The sequence below is a fragment of the Corvus kubaryi genome, unplaced genomic scaffold, assembly GCF_017639235.1.
Source record: "Corvus kubaryi isolate FWS band 111438036 unplaced genomic scaffold, C.kubaryi_AGA036_p1.0 37266, whole genome shotgun sequence".
Lineage (NCBI taxonomy): Eukaryota > Metazoa > Chordata > Aves > Passeriformes > Corvidae > Corvus > Corvus kubaryi.
The window spans coordinates 3,985,539-4,010,527 of NW_024581081.1; the positions used below are offsets into that span (position 1 = coordinate 3,985,539).

The 24,989-nt window shown below is 39.7% G+C and overlaps 1 protein-coding gene across 4 annotated transcripts; it reads right to left on the minus strand.

Moving 5' to 3' along the window:
- Positions 1-886: 886 nt before the first annotated feature.
- On the minus strand, positions 887-24,238 carry RNASET2 (ribonuclease T2). 4 transcript variants are annotated; one of them, XM_042025110.1, is made up of 10 exons: positions 24,166-24,238; positions 18,478-18,582; positions 15,890-15,956; positions 10,760-10,815; positions 9,693-9,750; positions 8,797-8,867; positions 5,995-6,108; positions 3,726-3,771; positions 3,437-3,511; positions 887-1,243 (listed from the first exon to the last, which is right to left on the minus strand). In XM_042025110.1, exons 2-10 carry the CDS (start codon positions 18,564-18,566, stop codon positions 1,052-1,054), a joined length of 768 nt encoding a protein of 255 aa, XP_041881044.1. In that variant the 5' UTR covers positions 18,567-18,582; positions 24,166-24,238; the 3' UTR covers positions 887-1,051. The 4 variants fall into 4 exon arrangements, with proteins under 4 accessions (XP_041881044.1, XP_041881041.1, XP_041881042.1 ...); XM_042025107.1 differs by having other exon boundaries at positions 24,130-24,232; XM_042025108.1 differs by lacking the exon at positions 24,166-24,238 and adding an exon at positions 23,896-24,112.
- Between the last annotated feature and the right edge of the window lie 751 nt (positions 24,239-24,989).

Here is a 24,989-nt window from a genome sequence, read left to right on the forward strand (position 1 = left end):
TGAGCCACAACTGTCTTTCTTTGAAACACAATTTGAGACACACAGATCAACACAGAACTGTGGGGAAGTTGTCATCAAAATTTGGTTCCCTCTGGAAACATCCAACTTTGTGGCATATTACTAAACATTATGGGGTAGAGATGCACTATTGCCAACATCTGTACTTTTTACTGAAAATCCTGTAGTATTTATTGTTTCATCTATAAAAAGCTGTTTCTTGAAACAAAGTGATTACGTGACTATCTTGTTTTCATATAAAAGTGCAGAAGCACATGCAGTAATGCTGAATGCTCAAATACAACTAAAAATTAATAACAACATATTTCTAGGGCCTAACATTCTCCTATACTAACATGTAAGCTCTAGCATTGGTTGTTCCTCAAGACTGCATGGAGCTACTGCCACAAAAATAATCAAAGAACAGGTAAGGCTACAAATACAGTCTCCCTGGGATCTATTAGGTAGAGGAGCCCAAACTTGAAGAACATTATTCCTTCACTAAGAAGTTATGCAGAAGTTGTCTTTGGTCCACCGTGATCCTTCAGTGAGGAAAGGTTCAACACCTCAGAGGACATGATCTCTGTTCTGCACTTGTGGAGAGCAATTATGCAAGGCAGCGGGTATTACATCTGGGAATAGACCTTCACACAGGTCTCAAGAGTTCTTTTTGTTTACAGTGTTTTCTTCTCAAGAAATTGTCGTCTCATCTCAGAGAGACGATCATCCTTTCAATACGAAGAATTACTTAATTTCCCTGACTCACTGGTAAAAACCAAAAAGCAGCCGAAGTGGCAGACTTAACTGCATGTCAAACTGAAAAGTCAGTTGTCTTTTGAACACTGATTCAAACCATAAGCAAGCCAAAAAATCCAGACCAAGCTGTACATCAGATGCTGATCCCATCATGTGGACCACTTTCCTTTAATAGCAAAAGAACTTTGTTTTCCAGCAGAAATCTTCACTGTAGGCCTGTGATAGGGACAGGGGCTTGTGATATTACAAGAGTTTGGGTTTTGTTGCTGTTTAAAAAGTTTTTCTCAATCTTATGGCTTCATTTGTGACCTTGGACCTCTGAAGGATAATAGGTTGGGAGAGTATCATTGCAGACTGACAGCTCTTCAGTTCCAAGCTTCAAGTGAGCCTGCACTGGGTTGGATTCACCCTTTGGCGCCATGCAGTTTATCAGTTGCAGTTCTTTGGTGAAGCAGAATTCAATCTGGCCAATTGTTTGTGCTTTTTCACCCTAGAAACATGAAGGGTAAGATCAGCCTCATGCAGAGAAGAAAATACATCAATTCTTCAGCTACATTGCCCTATCTATAGAATACAGTCGTGATTATTTGCGCATTTACCAGATGAAAAATGCAAATAAAAGTACAAGAGGCATCCAGTCTGAACATACTCAGTACCAATCTGAGGAATTTCTAACTAGTAAGCCTCGTTATGAAATGCTGTGACACATTATCCTGGCCTTTCCTCATCGGCACAGTGCACAGAAGCTGTTCAACAATGATGAGCTCGGGCTGAACTCTGTGAATATTGAAGGGTACATGTGACCAGAAAGACACTTTTCACCAACTCTTCATAGCCAGACAGGAATAGAGGCAAATAAAATTCTCCATAAATGAGAAATTTTATAATAGCTTTTACAGAAAAGACTACAGAACCAAGCTGTCAGAAGGAGAAATGTTATTTTTGGACTAGGCTAGGAAGAAAAACTTCTGACCATGAAAAAAGCAGGCAGGCATGGGGGCCTCTCATGTGGCAAAAAAGATTACAGGAAAATGCCCCCAAATGCTCAGGTCTAACAAAATGTGGAAAAAAATTGGTTTTGAAACAATTAAGCAGGACAAAAAGATACATACAAGGCAAAAGTAACTGTGGTGAGGGCTGTTTTGTTTGTTTGGAGTTTGTGTTGTTGGGGGGGTTGTTTGTTTTGGGGTTTTTTTATGTTTTGGGGTTTTTTAAAGAAATTTAAGAACAGAGAGTGTGTTTAACACATTTCAAACGTCAAAGTACCTCCATCATGCATTACGGGCATGGACGAGGCTAGAACTCTGAAAAAGGCCTATCTTTAAATAACTGAGATGTAGTTTTTCATTTCTATTACCCAATACCTTCAGTTGTTAAGTACAGGAGACCCAAGCTATAAATTACTTTCATATAATTGGAGCAGTATCCCAAGTGTACTAAAAGCAATGGCAGAACTACAGCAAACAGAGCTAGAAACTGCAGTTTGTATTAGTCTGCATTTCTTTCATGTCAAAAGGTGGATCACTGTACAACCCACATTCAACTAATACTCCTTTGTTCCTTAAAGTAACTTATAAACACGTTCTAAAAATATTGTAACCTATAGACTTTTTTCATGTTAAAAAACATATGAATACAGAAACCTCAGAGCATTACTAAAGCAAATGAGTTGACAACGTACTCCAATAGCAACTGTATCTTAGCAAGTTTTCATAAATTGTCGCCTGTGTATGGGCAATAACTCTGCCAAGTGTTTTGTAGTAAACCACCTTTAACAAGCTGAGATTAAAAGGAACCACTTACAAGAGTGAAAGCTAACCTTGTGGGTTCTGTTTTTTACTTTATTTTCTATACGTGCAGAGTAACCTAGGTGAAAAACGGAAAGAAAGAACTCTGCAATCTACATATGTAATTGTTCAGAATATTATTTTGTTCCTTCAAAGGCACTTTTGGTTCAGATATGGTGACCTATACTTTACAGCACATTGTCTCTGTGTACCACCTTCTCATGATGCACAGCACAATCGTTGGCAAGGAAAAGTAAAAGTAAAAAGAAATGGAAATCTGAGACATGATCAGCTCAAAAGGAAAGACTACACTGACCCTGAACCACAGTGAAGCTCAAAATGTCTTTTAGTACCTCTTTAGGTATGGGCTTTCTGGAATAATCTCAGAGACAAGCTTCTGAGCTGCTTTATTTCAGAAGGATTCTGTTCACTGAGTAACGTCTTCATACAGAACACAAGAGCCATACTCAGTGAAGGGAAGGCTCCTGCTGACAGCCACACCCTCACCAAGGCTGACAGTCACTGGCTCCATTCAGCTCACTCTTGTTGGCTTTAGTAATTTGCCATGCAGCAATTAAATTTTAGCAGGCACAGTGGAAAGTGCTCAGCTACAGCAATACCTCTGGCATGGTGGTTACAGCATTCATGCAAGAGATACAGGTTTAAATCCTTTAAGACAAAGGCCTTTAAAACCTAAGTCCAAGAATCAAACAATATCTAAATGCAAACAGCTGTATACACAAGGAACACCTAGACCTAAGTTTCACCATACTGAAGATTTTTCACTCTGTTTTTGTTTTATTTTTGATAAAAAGTGCTCTTTAAAAAAAAAAAAAAAGATGTTGGTTTTTTGTTTGTTTTTTTTTTCCATTTTGGGAAGTTAGGGGAGTTTTTACCTCTTCTGGAGGAAGGCATTGGATCTTCGGTGTTACACCATAAAAACTTGTAAGAGCTTCCTTTATAGCAGTCATCTGAAAAAGTAAAAAGCTTATAGAGATTAATAGGTCACGAGTACATCTTCCAACAGCTGCCACACTGGTTAAGCTCTCAAAAACTTTTATAAAAAGCACAACCTTAAAGAACTAAACAGTTTTTAAAAGCTCATTTGTTCTACAGAAATTAGTTGACTCCTACTGAAAAAGGGTGCATGCATATGATTCTGTTTTATCAAAGATTGCCTCTTACCTTGTAATATGAACTGCTTGGCTTTATCCCAGCTTTCAAGAGACAACTGAAAGAAAGATAACACATTTTTCCATGTTTCTTATATGCAAACATACCTTCATAATCATTAGGTAAAACAGATAATCTTAAGAACCTGTCAAGCATTACAGTGATGGGAGCAAGGGCAACTTGTTGTCCATTCTTTGCCAGCCTAGGAAAGGCCCTTTTCTGAAAGGCCACTTCCCATCTAACTTGGCAGGGTCAGGAAGAACCCTTTCCCGCACCTTAATCTGAGGAGCTGGAATAGTTCAGTCTTCAGGCACAGCTAGGGGAAAGGCAGTATCAGAGTGCTCTGCTCATTGCCAGGTAGGGCATGCAGTTTAATTGCTTCCTTTCCCCTGCCTTGAGACATTCCCCTGTGCTCCAGCTGCTGCAGAGGGCACAGGAGCAGACTTGTGAGGGTGCTCTAGGCACCCGCATATTCAAACACTGGATGGGCTTCCTGTGGTGGGAGGCACACAGCACACCGGGAGAGGGATACAGCATGTCAGTCTGGATCAACATTACTGGCAGGGCAGAAACTTTTCCTAACAAATATGTTTTTGAAGTGGAAAAGTTGGTCACGTGAGAGAAATGAGGCTCAAGAACCTCTAGCCTGTGTACCCCTTCCTTTAGGTTCAGTCCTGAGAGGAGTCCACATGTCCACGCTTACAAGACTCAGGACCTAACACGTGATGAGCCTGAGAGTCCCAGCTTCTTCTGTAAGAAGTGGGAATAGTCAGCATCTTGCAGGATTTAATCCATAAATGCTGATAATGCTCAACCCTTCCCTTCCAAGGTCATTTTTGGCACAAGGAAGATTCTATCCAGCTGACTGAAGGACAATCTGCTTTTCACTGTCATTTTACACAGGATATAAGGAGGCAAACAAAATAGATGATGTTCTGTTAATTCTTACAGAACTCTGCATGATGTCCTCTTTTTAATAATTTGCTTTTTGGAAACAATTTTTTTAATCACTGTCATTTTTTCCCATTCAAGTATAAGTGATATACAGTGAGAATACTGGCAGTCTTTTTTTTCAGTAAAGGTAAAATTAATTATATTCATTTTCACAATAGATAATAAGCTTTGAGCAATTCATTTCAACATGCTTCAGTATCTATTCTTTTGCAGTGTTGCACATGCTGATACAGGCTCACATCATCGGTCACTGTGCCATCTGTAAATGTTTTAGTCACACCACATTATTAATTTTAACATTGCATATGACATGCACAAACACTGTGTGTAGAAAAAATCTGCTACAGTTTTAAAAGGCATCTACAAAACTGAGGTGGGAGGGAAGAAAAACTTATTTCCTTTGTGCATATGCAAAATAAATGACACTTTGTCTAGGAGACTGCTTAGACAGGACACTGGCAGAGCATAAACAGAATGGGGCTGGTTTGGGGTTTCTTTGGGGTTGTTTTATAGAGTTTTTTTAAAGGTATGTTTCTTGGTACAAAACTATTTCCTCTCTTAGACACTGTCCTCTTATACAGACAGACAATTTATGGTCAACAAATCTAATGGTCAAACATCCTCTCACCCACACCAAGCACTGACCAGGAAAGGACTCTAACCTTCTGGCATTCACCTATAGCCAGAAGCATGCAGACAGTGCTTGGACAAGCCACAACAGTCTCATCAAGATTTTGAATCTGGCATGGCCAGTGCTTTGGAACCATGAGGAGAAGTCAGCCCTTAGGACAAAGCAAGAGTGTCACACTGGAGTTGTTAGAAAGGACAGCAGAGGATTGCCTGCAGCAACTGAACACCACCCTTCATAACCTCCTCTCTTGCTGTTGCCTCTCAGCCTTTTCCCAGGATGTTCTGCATGATTTTGCCTGCAGCTTGTCTTTTCCTCCGAGCAGAGCACTGTCTTAAAAACAAGTGTTTGGGGCTCAGTATGACTCAGAAGTTTGGGGGTTTTGTCCCTTGATTTAGAACATTACAGGTACCATAGCTTTTGGTATCAAGATACAGCCTGCAGAGCTTCTCAAAAATTTACTTGCTCACACTGTCTAAATGATGCTGTTAAGGATGCTGCTGGCTTACCTGACTGAAGTGACCAGAGACTGCTTCTCAGGGTAACAACTCTTCCTCTGAACTTCAGTACTAAAAATAATTTACACTAATACTCATTTCCTCTCTACAACCAGATTTTTAGACTTTCATTATAGGCTAGATTTGAAACTTTTAGAAACTGTTTAGAATAAAAGGCAGATCATCAAGTTTATTTACATACCCATTGAGATCAACATGCTGGTAGAGTTCTAAGGCTTTACCAAAGTACTTTTTCTGAGAATTAAGGGCCTCAAGTGTGGCTGCACAAGTGCCATGTTTGTCCCACTCATGTTTCCTATAGGAGAAAAGCAAAATGCAAATTTTAGAACACATTATTTGCAAATATATGTGCTGTACAAGCTAGCCATTACACTTAAGTATCTGAAAGGCTACACCTGTGGAGTAGGACACTGCACCCAAATTTATTGCACATGTAAAAAGTAAACCCAATCAAGATCACTCCCACCATTTCGGTTACAGCAACATCTATACATTCATGAAGTAAACATATATCATGCTCTTATGATCTCTCAGTGTATTTACACTGAGATCAGAGGTCAGAATGCAAAGAATTTGCCTAGAAAACTACCATTTCCAAGCTTTTTGTAAGTTTTAGTGGAACCTTTTGTGTTAAATGCACTTTCAAAGCACTAATTTTTTTTCTGAATTCAAACAACTAAGCCTTATTTTGGGTGAAACAGTGAAATTGCACAAGCTACTAAGATTTTAGCATCAACTTTTATGCTGGCCTGTGGCAGAATTTTCACAGGCCTCCTCTTAAGTCTTACTTTTAATCTACCATCCCTTCTCCTATGAGCAAGGAACAGAGAGCCGAAGAAAGAAATTCTTGCAGTGTACAGTAGACAAACTCAAACAGAACAAAAATTGGGAAAAAGACAAAAATGTTCCCATCAATTCTAAAGTCCATTGAAAGATTAAGCAGTATAATCTTTAGTGACACTGTGGATGACTTTTTTTTTTTAAATTCTTTTCAAATTTTCACAAGCCACTTGTACTATACAGGTATCAGTTCAGCAGATGTACATAAAAGATTATCTAATCACAAACTTGTGCCATCATCACAGCATCCTGTGAACTTATGATGCCTTAACTACATCATCAAAAAGCAGAAAAGAAGAACAGTTATTATTGAAAGCCTGCCTTAGAATCGTCCATTCCTATTAAAAACTTCAGATTTTTCTTAAGGAATGAAAACATCTTAAAAGAATATGTTTGGATCTAGAGAAATAGTACACTACTTCTGAATAGAGAATTAATAAAGCAACTGTGGTGTCAGATTTGAGGCAGGGCAGAAGATGCTTTACTGTAAGATTTTCACTGTATCTTCCCAAATTCAGCCTTGTAGAGAGTTCTCATCTTGGCTGTAACATTCAATACAACTGCATGTCAAATGGATTGTTTATTGCCTGGAAGAGCCCAGTTTCCATGGGCAGATTTCTCCACAAGGGATTTTAAATTACTAATGAGAAAAGATACCACCATTTTAAAGTAAATAGAAGCTCTTCTAGGGGTAAACTTAGCAAGAGATAGAGTTAGCTTGGATCACAAGCAGACAACAGTCAAATTCAAAGGGCTACTGAAACAGAAGTAAGCTGGAGGCAAGGGATTGCACGTACGATGATTAATTTTAATTTAGAGAATGTATGCATGCACGTGTGTAAAACTAACGGTGAAGTGCTTGTCTTCAAGGCTTGAAGACTTGAAGGCTTTCAGTAGTATTTGTATTTAAGCATCCTGCTCTTCCTAAAAAGGCAGCAGAAATAGAGGACTAAAGATCTGCTGGCATTCAAGAAGCCTATGATTGCTACCATGGAACTGCTACTGGAGTGGTTTGGTGCAGTCTGCACTGACAGTGCCCGTGCACCATCATCTGCAGCAAGCCAAGAATGCACCAGGCCCAAGTGTTTTAATCACTCCTGTGAGCTTCCAGGATGGACAGAGACTTTAGTCTCCACAAAATACTTACTGAGACTTTAAGATGACATTCCTCACAGTGTTACTTTACTTAGCAGCACAGCCATGCAAAATAAACAAATAAATTAATAGATACTGAAAACAGCTACCAATGGTCCTGAAGGCCTTCATCCTTCTGCACCTCTTGCACCCACAAGCTTGGTGGTAGCATAGAGCTGCTGTCAGTAACTTCACTGAACAGAGAAGCTGCTACCATGACAGAGAGCATTCTAGTTCTCTATTTCCTCTTCTGTGAGGAAGCCCAAAAGGAAAGCTCTCTCAAGGCCAGCAACACAGTGAAGCTAGCTAGGGAAAGAGACCTGGAAGTTGCTCTTGCAGCTAGCTGTGACATCCCAGGAGTGCTACTGCTATTCAGATGTAATGTGTCAACAGCAGCTGTTTCTCCTCCCTGGGGACAAAGGAAGGAAACACTCTCTCACTAAGTTTCATTTCTCTAAAACTTCTGCCATAGCCCTGTCTTCAACAGCTGTATTTTACAAGAGAACAGATTTATACTGTAAATGAGACTAGCAAGACACACTGCTTTTTGGATACAAATATTGCTGCTAGCAAGAATTTTTCTTGCTTCTTTCCAGTCCCGTGAGATACTTTTCTCTCTCACAGAAGATATTTGTAGAGTTCTATAAACCATGAACACCTGCGACCTTGTAGAGCCTTGTTTATAGCACAGTAGAAAAATATTTTGACAATGGATGCTTTAGGATTTTAGCCAATCACCCAAGGGATGGCTGATCCTTTGACCAATTAGACTATGAAGAAAAAAAGTCTATAAAAGAGTCGTAAAATAATTAAATAAATCAATCTTGCTGCACAATTCCTGCCCGTTGGATCTCTCTTCTCCTCCCTACCACTGGGGGACACCATGACACTGCTTCAGTGGCCTCCTGGACACTTCTTCTCATGCAAAACATCTCACCCGAAGATCTACTCAGAAGGACTTTTTATAAAATAATATCCAAAATGCTTTTCAGAGCTTTTTTGTACTCACCAGAACTGGGTGCGATTCAGAGATGAATGAAGCACATCCGGCCAGTAGTGTCTCATGTCTGACATCAGATCCTAAAAATACCACAATTAATAAATGTACCCACAGCATTGAAAAGCTATTTCTTAGACAATCTACATATATTGATACATTTTCTACAACTGAAGCCTCATCTTCGGTGTCTGTAACTGAAACACTTAGTTGAAGAAAAATAAAAGGTCTTTTCCCCCCACATTCTGAAAATGCTGTTGTTGGAGGTAACAGGTACACCTACCTAAATATCTGAGCATACTGACACACTGACTCAAAGCAAAACTTTCCTTCAGCTGTCCCTGCAGAAGTTGTTCAATCATGCAGCTTTTCACATTTGTTGGCTCAAGTCTCTTATCCCTGGTTACAATACGTAAATGAATTTTGTTGAAATTAATACGTTGGGGTTTTCCAAGTAGAAAAAGAACAAAAAAGGACTAATGCTCTAGTAGAAAACACACAGTAAACAGTACTCTGAACTGTTACTTTCTTTGTTCTGATTTTGCAGCAGAAAATGTGAAGAGAGAGCACAGACTGACTGAATCTTCTTCTTTTCACAGGTACTTTTTTGCCACTGCAGATCCAGCACTTATGTGCTGGTGGACCTCTAGATTTTTTTTTAAGGAGGATGTAGCTGAATGAGCCAAACTGCATGTTTACAAAATCAAGTAGGTACAGCTGCTAATGATCACAAGGACTGCAACTTCAAGTGGTACCAGAAGCACTTAGAGAATTCCTGGAGTCCTTAAAAAACCATACTTCTCAGTAAACATTAAGACTGATATTATAAACTGCGGATTTTTCATTTAGGATGTGCAAAAGTAATTGCACTTAGCTCTGCTTGGTATGCCTGGTTTTGTTTTAAATACCTTGATCTCGGTGACATTGAAATGCCATGTCCTATTACAGTCTTCAGCTCTGTCAGGCCTAGGGAAGCAAAATAAAATTGAAACAAAGATGTCTCCTAACTCAGTAATGGTAACTAACATAAGCCTGAATTTTAAATATGCAGGATTATAGCTGGAGATTTTACTTAAAAATGTAGGTAAACCATCAGAATCTACAGTGGTTTAGAAGTAAAACCTTCAAGATGTTAATTATGGCCAAAAGATTTCTCATGAAGATTCAGAAGATGGCCAAAAGATTTTTTCATGATTTCTTTGTTTAGCCCTTTGGTCCCTTTCGTTCTATGTAAAAGTCATATGGGTGCGGCAACGATTTAGAAAAGTCTTGCACATAATGTCACTGGTGCTATCAATGGCACTGACCTCCTAAACCGCCACACCATCTGATGTTTCTGCAAGTATCACCGAGACACTCACTGGGAATCCATACATAATGCTGTTCACTTTTCCAGAAGGCATAGCTTAAACTTCTGTACTGATTTGAACCTGTATTTGTCAGGAAAAATTTTGAATTGTTGCCATTTGACACCAATTCCAGTAAGTTGATTCCTTTGAAGCAAATTAGTTTTTCCTGTACTTTTGCAGTATTTGTGTGGAGATAAGATACTTAAAGCCACAAGCAGTCATGAGATATTAACAAATTATTTTTACTCAGATAAAAAAAAAAGAAGGGAAACTATAGTTCCCTTTCTGCTTAAGACTGTTTCTGATCTTATGAGGAGATTTATAAATAAAATGCTTATGGGGACAGAGGATTTTAAGAGTTCAATGAGTCATGAGATACAGAAGTGTACTTCAGTTTTACGTCAAACCATAGGGTTTTAATTTTGTTTAAAGGAATGATAAGGACAGATTAAGATCTCCAAAAAACCCTACAAAAAACAACAAAACAAACAAAAACACAAAAAAACCCTCAAAAACCCCAACCCAACCAACCAACCCCCACCCAACAAAACCAAATCACTAAACATCCAGGTACAAAATTTGCTTTTTCCTTTCCAAGTTGAAATAAAAACACTCTATGATCATACCACAATCCATGGATTGTCCAGTACTTTGGAGGGTCATGACAATCATTAGCATTCATCTGTAGGAAACAAAACCACAGAATATTTGTTGCATGTGTCCAGGAATAAAGGTTTAAAGGGAAAAGTAAAACCTCATTTGCTGATGGCCCAAGGTCCTACTGCGACATGCTAACTTTTACTTGCCAAATCAGGAGCTGGTGACCTCGTTACTTGAAACTGTCATGGATTATGCCACTTAGTGACCCACCGGCATTAAAATTTTGAAGCAGATCAAGTGAATACTGGGACATTCTGAACAGACAGTGTAAAAAGAAGACAGAAGAACAGGTTCTGAGGTAACAGGAAGTAGCCTGATCCATGCTAAATGAACAGAGCTTTATCTGCATTTATAATATTCCAGGTGGAAGCTCTCTGTATTTCTCTCCTCACCACATCGTTTCAAGGAGTGCAGAGCCATTAAAATAAAAACATGCAAAACAAACTATAATATTAGACAAGTACACAACCCTCTTTAAGCATAGAGGAGTAGTTTTATCAGTGTATTAAAAGTGAAAAAGAAGAGATGAAATATATTGCTTATTCCAAGTAAAACTGACACGTTTTAAGGATTTTGACTTGACAGACAAAAGAATGGAGAGAAAAAGAAAGACTAAACATCTTCCCACAAAAACAAAAAAACAGAGCTTTCAATAAAAACTGTTGATAATACAGGAGAAATGGCCTACACATTAATTATTGTTTAGAGCAGAGACATATCCCCGAAAAGAACAAACCAAAAAAACCCATGTCACACATCACAGAACACTATTACTGTATTTTTCCCTGATTATTGTTCTTAGCAATTAGAGCTCTTTCAAGTAAACACTTTTTGCCATTAACTAACAACCTCCTCAGACATTCTTTTCCCATAATAATAGCTTTCCTTTTTGGTTCTGCATTCTGTCTTAATTATGCCACAATGCCTTTTGTGTGATGCCAGAGCAAGACCAGAGAGTAGAGAAGAGCAGAGACAGGTCTGTAATCTCACTAATTGCCTTCCACATGCCACAGGCCAGTGGCAGCAAATCTGCAAGTTCTGCAAGACTTTCTTGTTCTGTGTCAGTTTCCTTCCTCTCCTCTCTTGCCACCAACAATACAAGCAATTACACCCAGCAACAGCTTTTTTTCCTGAAAGGAGTATTTTGAAAAAACACACACTGCAAATACCTAAACAATATTGCTCCTGTCACGACACAAGCTTTGTAGAGCTGGAGGGGTTTGGCTATCTAGCCCAAAGCACAGCAAATTAATAGTCAACAGCTTGCTCAAGTGAGGCGGCAACAAAAACAGTGCAATTGTGCTCCTTATTCAATCTTTAACTGCAGTTCTCAGACATGCTAATGGAACACCCAGAGCATTTTAAATTCGGAATCAGTTCTCCCCTATCATGGCACTGACCTTCCTAGCAGTTTCTTCTATATGTTTCACCACACTCTTGGTGTTACCCTGCATGCTGGCAGAACTGAGAGGTCAATGCAACCTACAACACATTAGCTCACACTCTGCATGCTTTGGCCGGCTTCATTCAACCTCCTTTTTAATTCCAGCCTTGGTATCTTTCCAATGTTCATTTTAAATCAACATTATAAAAAATGCAAATGCTGGTCTGCAAAGCTGGGTACCCCTGCTTGCAAAAACACTTCTTCTCAGCCTTCCTGTTTACCACAGACTGATTGCTGGAGGATTAATTCAACCTCAGGCAACCATTGACTTGAAACAGAGGTATAAATACTTATTTTCAAGTGCGCACTGGACCCCAGAAAGCACTATATACCTAGATCATTTGAAAAAGCAGCATTGTCTTCTCCTGTTTTAAAGCTGTCTGATAATCAATCCAAACGAACCATATAAAACTGAGCAAAGTGCCGTGAGGCTGTAGAGCACCCAACGTGCTGAGAGGGAATGCTACAGCAGAGGGATTAGCCTATTTGTAACAGCAAGACATTGCACAAACAGCATGTGCCAGAAGCATGGAGGCTTTTATCATCTCTGAAATGCCTAAAAGTGAAATACCATCAACCTGTCACAGAAGTAGTTACTTGTAGATCTGCCCAAGATACAAATCCCTTAGTACAGCAGCTGGTAAATGTGAGAGAGTAGTGCTACTGGATCACATACAGATACACCAAGCTGAAATAAAACACCAGCTTCTGGGAAGTGAAATATTTAATCCTGCTCTTCCTTCCCAGCACCTTGCTTAAGTAGGCCATCTCTTTAATTAAGATAAAGTGCAAGTTGTTTTGTAAGGAAACATGGCAACTGCTAAGAAAAATCCTTGCTTTTCAAACTGCGGAGAGAGTTCATCTCTTCAACTGCTTCCCCTCAAACAGTGTGCAGTTACTCCCCTTCCTCCTTCTCCCCACCCCTTGGGTAAAACAAATGAATAAACGAACCAAACTGATATGGTTGCTGAAAAAATCTGGGAGGCAAATAAAACAAACTTCTTTCTTACTGAACGCCTCTAGCAGGAGCTGATAAGCTAAAACCTTTCACAAGTTTATCCTTACAGAATATAAAGACCCACAAAACCATCTAAACCAGACCTTATTCACAGAAAACTTTTACAAGTTTTAGACATATTATCTTACGAGTTACATAGACATCTGGAAAAACATTTATTTTGTTCCAGAACTAGCAAGAGTTGAAATTAATTTGACACACCTGGCTTAATATAGAAAAGAAACAGCAAAGAATCAAGCAAAGATCGAAGAACTTTTTGATCTAATGCTAGATCACAACAGTGTACTGCCCTCACTTTAGTCACTTTAATTCTTTCTGTATTATGTGACTACTTCTATTTTTACCAAAAAAAGAAGGAAAAACAGTGTTTCTATTCCTTATTTAAGCCTTTGCTACAAAATTACTGCCAAAGCCTGAACTTAGGAAAATTTTTTATCTCATATTAAAAACTGCAAAAAAAAAAAAAAAAAAAAAAAAAAAATCTGTTGCTTAACACGACATTCAAACTTGAATTCAGACTATTCTGTTCATTACTCTATTCTATTGCCCTTTTTTTTACTCTTTCCTTTGATCAGCATATATGTGCAGTAAAAGGCAGATGACAGCAGGTACCATTTCCTCATTGTCCTTCCCATTCCTAAAAGAGAAGGAACTGAATAATTTACAAACTTCCACTAGGTTTTCCACATTTCACACACACACACACAAAAAAAAAAAAAACAACCACACAGAAAATTTTATCTTTTTGCAATCTCCAGGATGCAAAAGCTGAAAATAATAGTTCTCCTTTTAAGTTATTGAATAACAGATCTTTACAACTCCATAAAAAGGGAGTAGGAAAGTCCCTCTTCTTGCCCTTGAGATGCTCATAAGTCACATTGATTTGTAACTGAAAAGTGTGGCATGAATTAGCCACAGGCACAATTTTTTATGGGAACATGAAATTCATAGTCACTTGGGGTCTGAATTCAGCTCACATATCTTTGCATAAGACATAGTCACCTTAGGTCAATTATATGGTACTGGAATTTCTAATCACATTATGAGGAAGAACATCTCTCTTCCTCCTTCACCCTTTTCACTACAATAGTCAGTAACTAGGTCCTGGGGTGATCACTGCTTCCATGATACTACTTTACTCTAATGGGTTAGTTTGGAAGACACGATTACAAAACACTTTCCAATTTAATTGCACTGATCACACTCAGTACCAGCTGAACACTTACTGTTTAAAGCCCAGGAAGAGCTGGGAGAGATGTATTCTCAAATTTCTGGCATGCTAATCTGTGCCCTCCAAATTTTAAAGTAGGCCTTTCGGGCCTTCAAAAGCCTGAAAAACTTTTCAAGCAGAGATATGCAAAACAGGTAGGAATTCAGATGCAGCTCATCCACACACCTCTCAAGAACACGTTATGTACAAAAGAGTCTATAATCAGATTCTTTTACACAGGAGGCATAAACTAAGAAGTACTTCCAGAAAAAAAAAGTATCTCAAAGCTTTTTTCCATAAATGATATCATGACTTTGGCTGCTTTCTTTTACACAGCTTTTTCCTTCCAACATCATGTCAACAGTTTTAAACTGAATAATAACATTAAAAATATTTACACTCTGAAAAAAACCAGTCATCATATATAAATACACCAAACATGCAGAAGAATCTACCTACTTAAAAGTACTTAAATGAATTCCTGAGTTTAGGAACTCCTCTTATGTAAAACAAGAAAGCTGTTAGAGGAGTACAGTTGAGATCTTCTTTCTTCATATGACTGAATGATGGGAAACTAGGAAAAAAAGTCACTTAATATGATTTTCATCTCCCTTTTTCTTCACTTCTTTGAATGCGTCTGTCCACCTCTTACTACAGAAGATCAATAGAAATCAATAAAGTGTAAGGATGCCTACATTTTCTGATGCTCAACACCTTCAATTACTCATTACAACTTCATTAGAAGGTTATGAAAGTCATTTGTCAATTTATCAATTGCACTACCCTGGAACTCAGAGGAGGAACCAGCATAAATATACAGAGGGAAAAACTGGTTTGTAGGGGTTTGTTCAGGTAACAGCAATAGTACACCTCTTAGCTGTGCTTTGACAGACCTGTGTCAGAAGGTTGGGTTCATTTTGGGTTCACATCCCTCAAATACAGCAAAAAATGCAGAAATACTCAGAGATGCCTGCCACACCTTTATAGCTCTCTTTCCTGACTGAATCTGTATTTGACGACATCATAGAAATACTGGAGCCAGTATTACAAAGATAAAATCTTATTGTGCAGCAGATAGTTCAGGTACTGATCTGTTGTTAGCCAAACAAAGCAGGCAAGTCTTCCTACAGAGTCTGATGAAAGTCTGGGATTAAGTTTACAACTAACAAGATGCCATAAATTCTGTAACAAGCTTAGTGTACAGTATGCCCTACACTGACTATCTGTAACACACCACAATCTTGCCCTGTTATGACTGCTCTGGAGTGTAGGGGAAGTAGCAAAAGTTGCATCAAGATCAGCAAAAGCCTTTATAAAGGCATAAATAACATTAAATAGTTAATGGGCTTTATTCAATCGGTTTTCACATGCTTATTATCCAATGCTACTTTTGTTAGGATAAAAGAGAAACACAAAAATCTCACCTTACATACAGTCACTGGCCAATGATGAGCAAAATACAGCTTTTTCCAGGGATGAGGGTGGTTGTCACTGGAGAGAGACAGACATTTATTTTTCCTCAAGGATTTTCAAAAGAGGAACACCTTCAGGCACACATTCCAAACACAAACTAACAAGTCACAGAGAAACAACATATTTGGAAACCTGCTAATACCCCCTATTGTTAAACAAATTCTCCTTCTAGCACACTATCTCCATGTGCTTTCCATTTCTTAAGTATGGAAAAAACCACATTGTTCTGTTTTATATTTAGGAGAGCACTTACTAGCACACTTTTAAAACAATAATTTTTTTTAGACTTCTTTTAATTTTTTAAGAATTTCTTTGTTTAGGATGTTAAGAATCTTCTAATTCTTCTTGATAGGCACATTATCTTAAAAAAAAAAAAAAAGCATACAACCTTCTTGGAACTGTAACTACTCTTCTAAAAAAGAAAGACTACAACCACTCTCAAACTATGTAGTTTCCACTGCAGGAGATGTAATTGGATCTTGCAAGTGTCTCCAAACTTTTTGATTAAAAAAAAGTTCAGAATAAAAAGTAAAGTACAAACTACAAATCTCAAAAATTCTGACTTTCTCAGTTTATAGGCATTTAATCCAAACAGTACATTTTAAAATGCTTACTAAAAATTAATTAATTTTTAAACATTTAATAAGTGATCAAACTGTGACAAAATCTTCAGGTTACCTAAAGAAGAATTTGAGTATTCCATATTTTACAAGAACATGCCTGTTTCAAAGCCTCTAAGAATAAGAGATCTATAACTCACAGACATACGAGTACTATCTTATACCTATGCAGAGGGGAAAAGAAACAACTCAAAAATTTTTTCAAGAAGTGTTGGAAGCCTGTATCACATCACTTCTATAGAGGCCTTTTCCAACAGTTTGGAGCAGACTTATTCTGGTTAAAGTAGAAGTAAATAAAAACCTGTTGCATCAGACAATACAGCAGATATATTTAGCTATTAAGCAACCAGACAAAGTAATTAAATAGAATAGCAAATGGAAAAAAATAAACAGAATTGTAAATTATTTAAACTGACAACATTATGTGCAGAACTGTCAAAATAAATTGTTATTCTCTGGAAGCTAATAGCCACTTGTCAGTCATTAGTTCTTGCCAGAGGATATAGTACCAAAAGAAAAAAAAAAAAAAGGAATAAAAGACAAAGCTAATTCTTCTCAGCCTGAGGACAACCTAGGGATGCTTCTGTGTTTTATCATGTCTCCATTTTTTCCTCTAGTCTTTCTACGTTGCAATGGCCCCATTTTCTCTTAAGCATTTACATGTATCTGTGGTTTTCTATATAACTTAGGAGAATAACTCTGGAACTTACCAGCATAATCACAATGAAAACTATTAACACTTTTATATGGGTCCTTACTGTTGCTATAGAAACCTGAATAGAGGAATTACCCTATATTGCAGAGCAGTTAATTTCCTTGGTTTTAAAAAGTCCTTGCTTAGAAAAGATCTTTCATTAGCTTTTTCATTTGATCTATCCTCTGTATTTGAAATAGCAGCTGAACTTCTGCAATGTCAGTCATGCCAAAAGGTGTTCTCCTAGAACACACTTTTTGGCTAAGGATAGGTCAGAAAACTGTACATACTAAACAAAGCAAGTTAAGCTCAGAACTGGAATCCAAGGAAATCCATTTTCAATACCTATGCAGCTTCAGAGATATCTCCCCTTCTTTGGGCCTGAGTTATCCTGCTCTGTGAAGCTCAGGAATGTGCCTCTAGAGCTGACTCTTTTGCCAAGATGGCCAAGACAGAGCCCAAATCCTGGGGATTGAAGAAACGTCAGCAGTGTCTAAACTACCAACCAGCTGCAAAGTAGGCACTGAAAGAAGTTCAGCACTGAACTGAGCACCCTTAACCATTCTCTTGCCAAAGCACTGAAAGGAAGCAGAAAAGTTTATTTCCTCATACAATGCAATAAGAATTTCAGCTTTGTCCACAGAAGGGTGTGATTTGGGGTGTGGTTTCTCTCATGGCCTATTGGTATTGAAGCCCAGATTTTGCCAAGGTGCAACAACTGCCAAAAGGTTGTGCAGCAATCTGATACAGCCTCAGTTGGGATGTCATGAAAAAGAATTTTATATGGTCAGAACTGAGAAAATAGCAAGGAAAAATAAGATTAAAAAGTAAACAACGCAGCAGTTGGTACAGTTCATGCCACAGGGATGACTCCAGATTTATTGCTCTAAGTCTCAAAATAATTTTCAATTTTTGTCATTACTACATCACAACTCTAAATGATTCATCTACAGCAAGATTAGAAAAGTTTTAAGTGCAACAAAAGGAATTTAAGTTTCCCCTCTTTCTTCATGCTGATACATTAATAAACATAAAGGTTTTCTCAGGCATGATCCTTGCTCCTCCAGTTAATGTAGATGCCTGATAATAATTAGTATTCTTCTCTTCCTAAGGGAAGAATAACACATCAAAAATAGTACATAATAACAAATTTATATTAGAAGTTAAACCATTCTGATCTGCACTTAATGAGTTGTCAGATGTTTCATTTTAAAGCACAACTTACCTTTGAGTAAATGTATCTGAAGCACACCAACAACATAGTGCCATGGAAAACCAACCCAGAGTCCAATAGTGCAGCTTTGCAGGCTTCATTTTGTTATCCAAATAGCTGAAAAAAGGTGTTGAGTAAGAAATCTGTTACCTATCCAACACATTTAAATGTTAGAATGCAGAAAAACACTACTACGTCAAAAATAGCAGGTAATGGTAACTCTAGATTAGATTTACAACCATGGGTAAAATGAGGATCTCTTTCAGGGCTGTGCATGATTCCCCAGCTTGTATGGTAATTTTCATAAACTAATGGCATCAAGGATGAAATGACCATTTCCTATTTTTTCTTTACTTGCACAAGGTCCCAACAGAGCCACCTTCCAATTAACAGAGATACATAAATCTTCTACACAACTATACTTTATATAACTGAAGACCCTACTTGTGGTCAGCTCAAATGCCCAGAGGGATTCATTAAAGAAACTTTGAACTTAACATTGAATATTTGTGTTGGATTGGCCAAGGCTAGTATTAGAAACTCACAGCAAGCCAAGTATGATGTCCAAAGATGAAATTCTGTCTAAATGCTAGTCAACTACTGAACTGGTATTTAAAAAAAATGCTGCTAAAACCAGATGAGTTTCTGTTCTTGTTATAAACCTGAGATAGCCTCTATGAAACCATGCACAATTTGCCTAATACCTCATGGACCTTAGAAGTCAGGGGAAAAAAACCAAATGATCTTAACCTTCACCAATAGAAGGACTTTCACTTGGCACAGGTCAAAAAACCCAACTGCCTCCTGTATCCACCAGCCACTTCGCAGCATTTCAAATGCTACCTCCTAGAAACAGGTGTACATCCATATATTTATATGCAAGATATTAAAGCCTCACCAAACCTACTTCCCAACTTTCTCAAAATGAGAACCCTACACTGCAAGACTCTGCGTGTAACCTAAGTGACCTTTCTAAGATCCCTCACTACACAAGTCATATCCCTTTTTTTTATGAAGGTTTTTTTAATGGATAAATACAGCCTGTTTTGACACCAGATTCAGCCATTAAAGCTAACTTAAGAAAACTCGGTGTACTTCTGATTCACAGCTCATTATAAAGAAGAGCCCATTTTCCCCGCAGCTATTATGTGGCTCTGCGTCCAGCGTGCAGAATCCCACAGTTCCGCAAACGCTGTGCCAGAGATGAAGCACAAAGGAGGGAGCCTCCCTGCTTGCAAAATGTGTGGGGATTTCAAAACTTGTGAGGGGCTTGGGCAACAACAGTAACCATTAACCAGCTAAATTTATCACAAGGTCTTGCTAAATTGTGAGGAAGCTAACATCTTTAACACATTCTTCTATTTCATACGTTAATGCCTCTCTAATTTGTAATGGACACATTATCAAGGTATTTGGCCTAACAGAAGATATAGTAAGATAAATATTAGTTGCCAACTGTCAATTTCCTGATCTAGTTTCTTAAAAAACACCTGAAGGAATTTCACTCACCAGGCAAAATAATGAAACTTGTATAGAAAAGCAAACAATAATGTAGAACTAATCTTTAGCAAAAGCTGGCTAAAGCAAGACATGTGCTGTATTAAAGAAATTGATATATTCATACAGTGTATAAAAAAAGTCACAGATAGTAATTAACTGCTGGATATTCAATTTCCCCACAAGTTCTGCACCTTAAGTGATCTCAAGCCTCATCATTTGAGTAACAGGAATTAATGATGTGAGATTCTGCCTTACAGATCTGCTTAATGATTTCATCTTCTATTATTTTCAACTGAAAACTAACCAAGCAAGACTACTTTTCTGCATGAAAAACTACCTACCCAAGACAAAACATTGAGAGGTGTAGAGAGTATAAGATTCATGGAAAATTCTGCCCTACCTGTAAAAAGCAGTAAGTACCACTTAAAAGATAGTAATGTCACACATCACCAAAAAAAAGCTGCACTCTACAAAGGCGTGCAAGAAACACTGTAAGTAAGTAGATTATGAAAGAAAAATAACCCAGCAAGCATTACGGCATTTCTTTTGATCTAACTTGGTAGGCAGAAAGAAACTTTTTTTTTCAGGGACTAAGTTGCCAAAAAAGCATAAAGGCAATTATCTCCTTTCTCACTGGACTCTTACATTTGATTAAGTAATGACCAGGAACAGAGGGAGCTTCAAAAAGTGCTGCTATCAGAACAGAAGAAGGTGCTGATTAATTCTACGTATTGTTGTGAACTCTGGAACCAGAACATAGGGACAACAAAGACACTGAGCAGATCTGAAAGTCACCAATCTGTAACTTATACTTTTTTCCACTGATAAATAATACATAAACTCTCTCTAAGGTATTAGCTCCGAAGGCAACACTGCACCTATCACAGCACAATCATGACAGACTGTAGTGGTTTGGTCCAAAATACTCATTACTGTTTATCTGCTGTGAGATAAGAATTAGGAAAAATGCAAAACAGGCACCAAACTTGAAAGAATATAAAGAAGTTTATTAACAGACCTAAAAGAAGAAAAAAAATTATACCACCTTCAGAACTCTCCTCCTCCTCCCCACCCTCCTCCCTTCTCCCACTGACAATGTGAAAAGACAACCCTTAAGATGTTCAGTCTGTTTACCACTTCCATAATAACCTTGTTCAGTCCATTTAGAAAGAGAAGTCTCTTCTTGCTCATGCTATGAAAACAGTATCACAACGAGACAGCCGCCCACTTCCAAATATTGTTCAGTCCATTCAGGAAGAGGAGTCTCTGCCTGCGTGTGAGTCCCTTCCCCCGACTTGCAGCTTTTCCCGCAACTGCTTTCGAGGGTCCACTCTTGAAGTTTTTTGGGGTACAATTTTAAGGTTGAGCCGTTCAGAAACAAAAACAGAGGCCCTTCTCCTTCCCTGGGAGCAAAGGGTCTTCATCATCTTCATCTTTAGGACTATCTCTGGGAGCATCTCTAGGAACTGAGGTTTTCTCCTTTCCCATTTGGAGCAAAAAGTCCTCATCTGGTTCATCTCTCCCTGTCCAAACTTCTCATGAAATTACAGCTGCGTCAGCATCTGCCTATCTCAGCGCAGGTGCTTTTGCTCACGAGTTGAACACTCCACCCCCCATATCTTCATGAAATTACAACGGGATACTCTGATATATCATAGCTTCACAACAGAATTTCAGCTTTAAGCATCTCCTCTCTCTCTTCCCTCAGGTTTTCAGCTCTTCACAGCAATAAAAGGGTTACTCTCACCTCGGCCTTGCAGCTTTGCAGCTGGAATGTTGAATGTTTCTTATCGCAGTGGAGAGGGGGGAGAGCCGAGCCGCTCCGGCTGCCCACGGCAAGGCAGTGGGGGGGTTCCACGGCTGGAACAGGTCCATCGACCCAGGATGGCCGTGGCCCAGCCCGGCCTGGCCCAAGCAGAGCCTGGCCGGGCCCACTGGGCCCTGCTCGGGCCCTGCTGCCACCTGTGCCAGCGCCGGAAACGAGAGAGAGCCTGGAGGGGGAGTTTGCCTATTCTTAAATGTGGATCACAGAGGTGATCACAACTTTAAGTGGCTTAGAGAATTGTCCATATTCAAACTGGCCAGCTGATAGGTTCTATCAGTTCCCAGAGGAAACTGTAAGCAGCCCTTAGCAAGGACATCCCTTCCGGGACTATGCTTGCTAACCTATGACACAGACTGATTTATTCCAGCTGACCTTTTATTTGTCTGTGACATTGATGGTGGAGGGTAAAAAGTGCATCAATCTCACCTTAAGAGCACCTAAATGATGCGGATTTGAGGAAATACACATCCAAATGAAAACTGTGTTAACAACGAAGATGTATAAAGCACATTAATTTTTAATAAAAATTGCTTCAGTTTACTAAAAATTACACTAAAATACTAATTTCACAAATACAAGAAAGAATAGATTTAACAAATCCTACACCAACTCTTCTGCAATAAGAAACAGGGATTTCATATTATGAAAGTTAGTTTTAAAAAAGGTCATGATGTTCCAAAAGACTTCATAATGTAAAAAACTTAAAACTTCAAATGAAACCTGCAGACATACATAAAATTATGATTTGAAACTAGGCTGTCAATTCATTTTCATTATAGATAAAATTCCGACGTGTAAGAACAGCTTTGGGTTGACTTTTTGTTTACTATACCTAGAAAAGGAATGCAAAACACGTCTCTGTGTGTGTTTCCGTGTGTGTGTTAGTAACCCGGTCAGGACAAGGTCACTTTCAGTTATGTTAGCATTGTCCCCAGCTGTTTTCAAAATTACCTACTCAGGCTCATCAAAGACTTGGGAGAACTTGTAATAAATACTGAGGAAATCCTCCTTTAACACATTCACTACAGTTTGAATTCTAATATACCATCTTGAGGGTACTGCTGATGTATCACATGCTTCTTTTGGACACTAGCAATTAGTCACCTCTATTTTATTCCCTTATTGTATTTTTTTGCTTTTAACAATTAGCTTGACTAGCAAATCCCTCATTAATATTAAATTTCCTGCTCTGCAGTTAAGTTTAGCATGTAGAAACAGAAGAGAAGATGCTGCAGAAGAGCACTCAAGCATCAGCAGGAAATACCCATGGTTATGACATAGCATGCACGCAGCTAAATGCTGGCAACAATGCCCAGAAATAAGATTTAGGACTGTTAGCCTGGCATCTAAAGACACAAAAATGAACACCCAAGGCTTTGGTAGTATCCCAAACAAGTCAGCACGCACTGCCTCTGCCACAACGAGTCAGACAAGCCAAGTCACAACACTGTATGCCAGAACGATTGTAACAACGCTCTTAGCTCCGGAAACTTTGACCTCCGCAGTCCACTCCCAGCTAACCATTCATCCCAAGCCCGAGTGCTGGCCCGAGTAACTGCAAAAAGTTCTTTGAAGCCTTTTCATAGGAAGTACTCACACCCACCGCCACAGCACGATTTTAGCAGTACCTCTCTCAGAGCGTTCAATGCGATGCAGAACTCGCCGCCGAGGCTGAGCGGTGTCGGGCTGAGCCCGGCGAGAGCAAGTGCTGCGCTCAGCTCCGCTGACTTCCCGGGGAAGAGCCGAGCACGGCGGCACCTCGCCCTCCTCGCACACCAACCAACACACGGCTCTGCTCTTAGCACCGATGTAACTCCGTAACACCAGAAAGCCTTTACTCCAGATAAACAATCATTACAGAGGCGTCTCCATAAACTGTAAAGACTGCAAATCACCCAAGCACCGGAAGCGGGAAGCCTCCAGGCGACAAGAGGAAGCCAAAGCTCATGTCAAGTGTAAAACAAAACGACTATTAACAGTTCTCCCGCCTCTGGAAAATGCTGCCATTTATTTGGGTGACTTTCGATTTGCTACTCATGGAATTTAAGGCATAAAGAAGTGAAAGCTAATACGATTTGAGCCCGTCCCAGGCCTGCAAGTCCCACCTTTGCACTTGGCGCAACTGAGAATCTCAGTGGCAGAGAGCCACTCTCCCAAGCAGAAAAGCCTACTCAGAAACACGTCGGGCGGGCCGAACCGCAGCTCCCTCCTGCCCAGCTGCCAACGCAGGAGCGCAGCCCCACGGCGGGCCAGGAGCGGGAAGAGGGAACAGAGGGAGGCCGGAGCAGGGAAACTCTCAAATCCGACCTCCACTGCCTCGGGTTCAGACCTCACCGCACCTCAGCACGCTGCACACACCCGCCGGCCCGCGCGACCTTCCTCGCTCTCCTCCGGCGCTATGCGCAGGAGCTACCCCGCGCCCGCCCCTCTCTCCAGGGCCGCGCACGGCCCCGCCTCGGAGGGCGGGCAGCGGGGCCGCGCACCGCCCCTCACCGCAGCGGCTGCCCGCGGCCTGCCGAGGCGCTGGCAGCTGCTGCGGACCCGCGGGCCCGGGGCTTGGGGGCGGCGGCGCCCCGCGGCATCCCCGCTGCGTCCCTGGAGCATCCCCGGAGCATCTCCGCGGCCAGCCGGGCACCCCGGGAACAAGCCCTTGTGAGCGCAGGCAAGAAAGGAGCGCCGAGTGGCAGCGGGCTGCGGAGGAAGTAATTTATGTGGATGGTTTTGCTCGCCCTGCTGTTTTGGTTGGTTCTTTAGCATATTTAAGGGTTTAGTTATGATGATTTCAGACTGAGCGTTCGCGCGGCACAGAGCTCTTCGAGAGCGCGATGGGTACTCTAAATAGGAGACTTCTGACTAATGCAAGCCCAGGAGCTGACACAGGCGTCTGTGGCGTGCTTCTCCAAATAGAGAAGTTTGAAATGGTAACAACTCGTGTTTGGGAGAAGTAGGAAGTTTCTGAGGAAGCAGCCCCAAGGGATGAGTCAGGACTTGGTTCAGTATTTTCTCAGTGGTATGTTAAACTATGAGACATATTCTGACCCCTCTTTCTCTGCCGTTGCATGAGTCATAAATACAAAGTGTGATTATTAATTACTATTACATAGTTTTGAACTACAGGGAGTATGTTACAACCATCCTACATTAATGCACTTAAGAAATATGTGGGCAGATCTGCTTCCACAAGCAAAACAACATTTGT

What these genes read in the sequence shown, in the direction of transcription:
- RNASET2 (XM_042025110.1), bottom strand. Translation starts at nt 18,566, where the DNA reads ATGAAGCCTGCAAAGCTGCACTATTGGACTCTGGGTTGGTTTTCCATG. An exon ending in TCAGATACATTTACTCAAAG is followed by an intron (nt 15,957 to 18,477) that starts GTAAGTTGTGCT and finishes GTCTCTCTCCAG; the next exon opens with TGACAACCACCCTCATCCCT. An exon ending in CTGAATCGCACCCAGTTCTG is followed by an intron (nt 6,109 to 8,796) that starts GTGAGTACAAAA and finishes TTTCTCCTATAG; the next exon opens with GAAACATGAGTGGGACAAAC.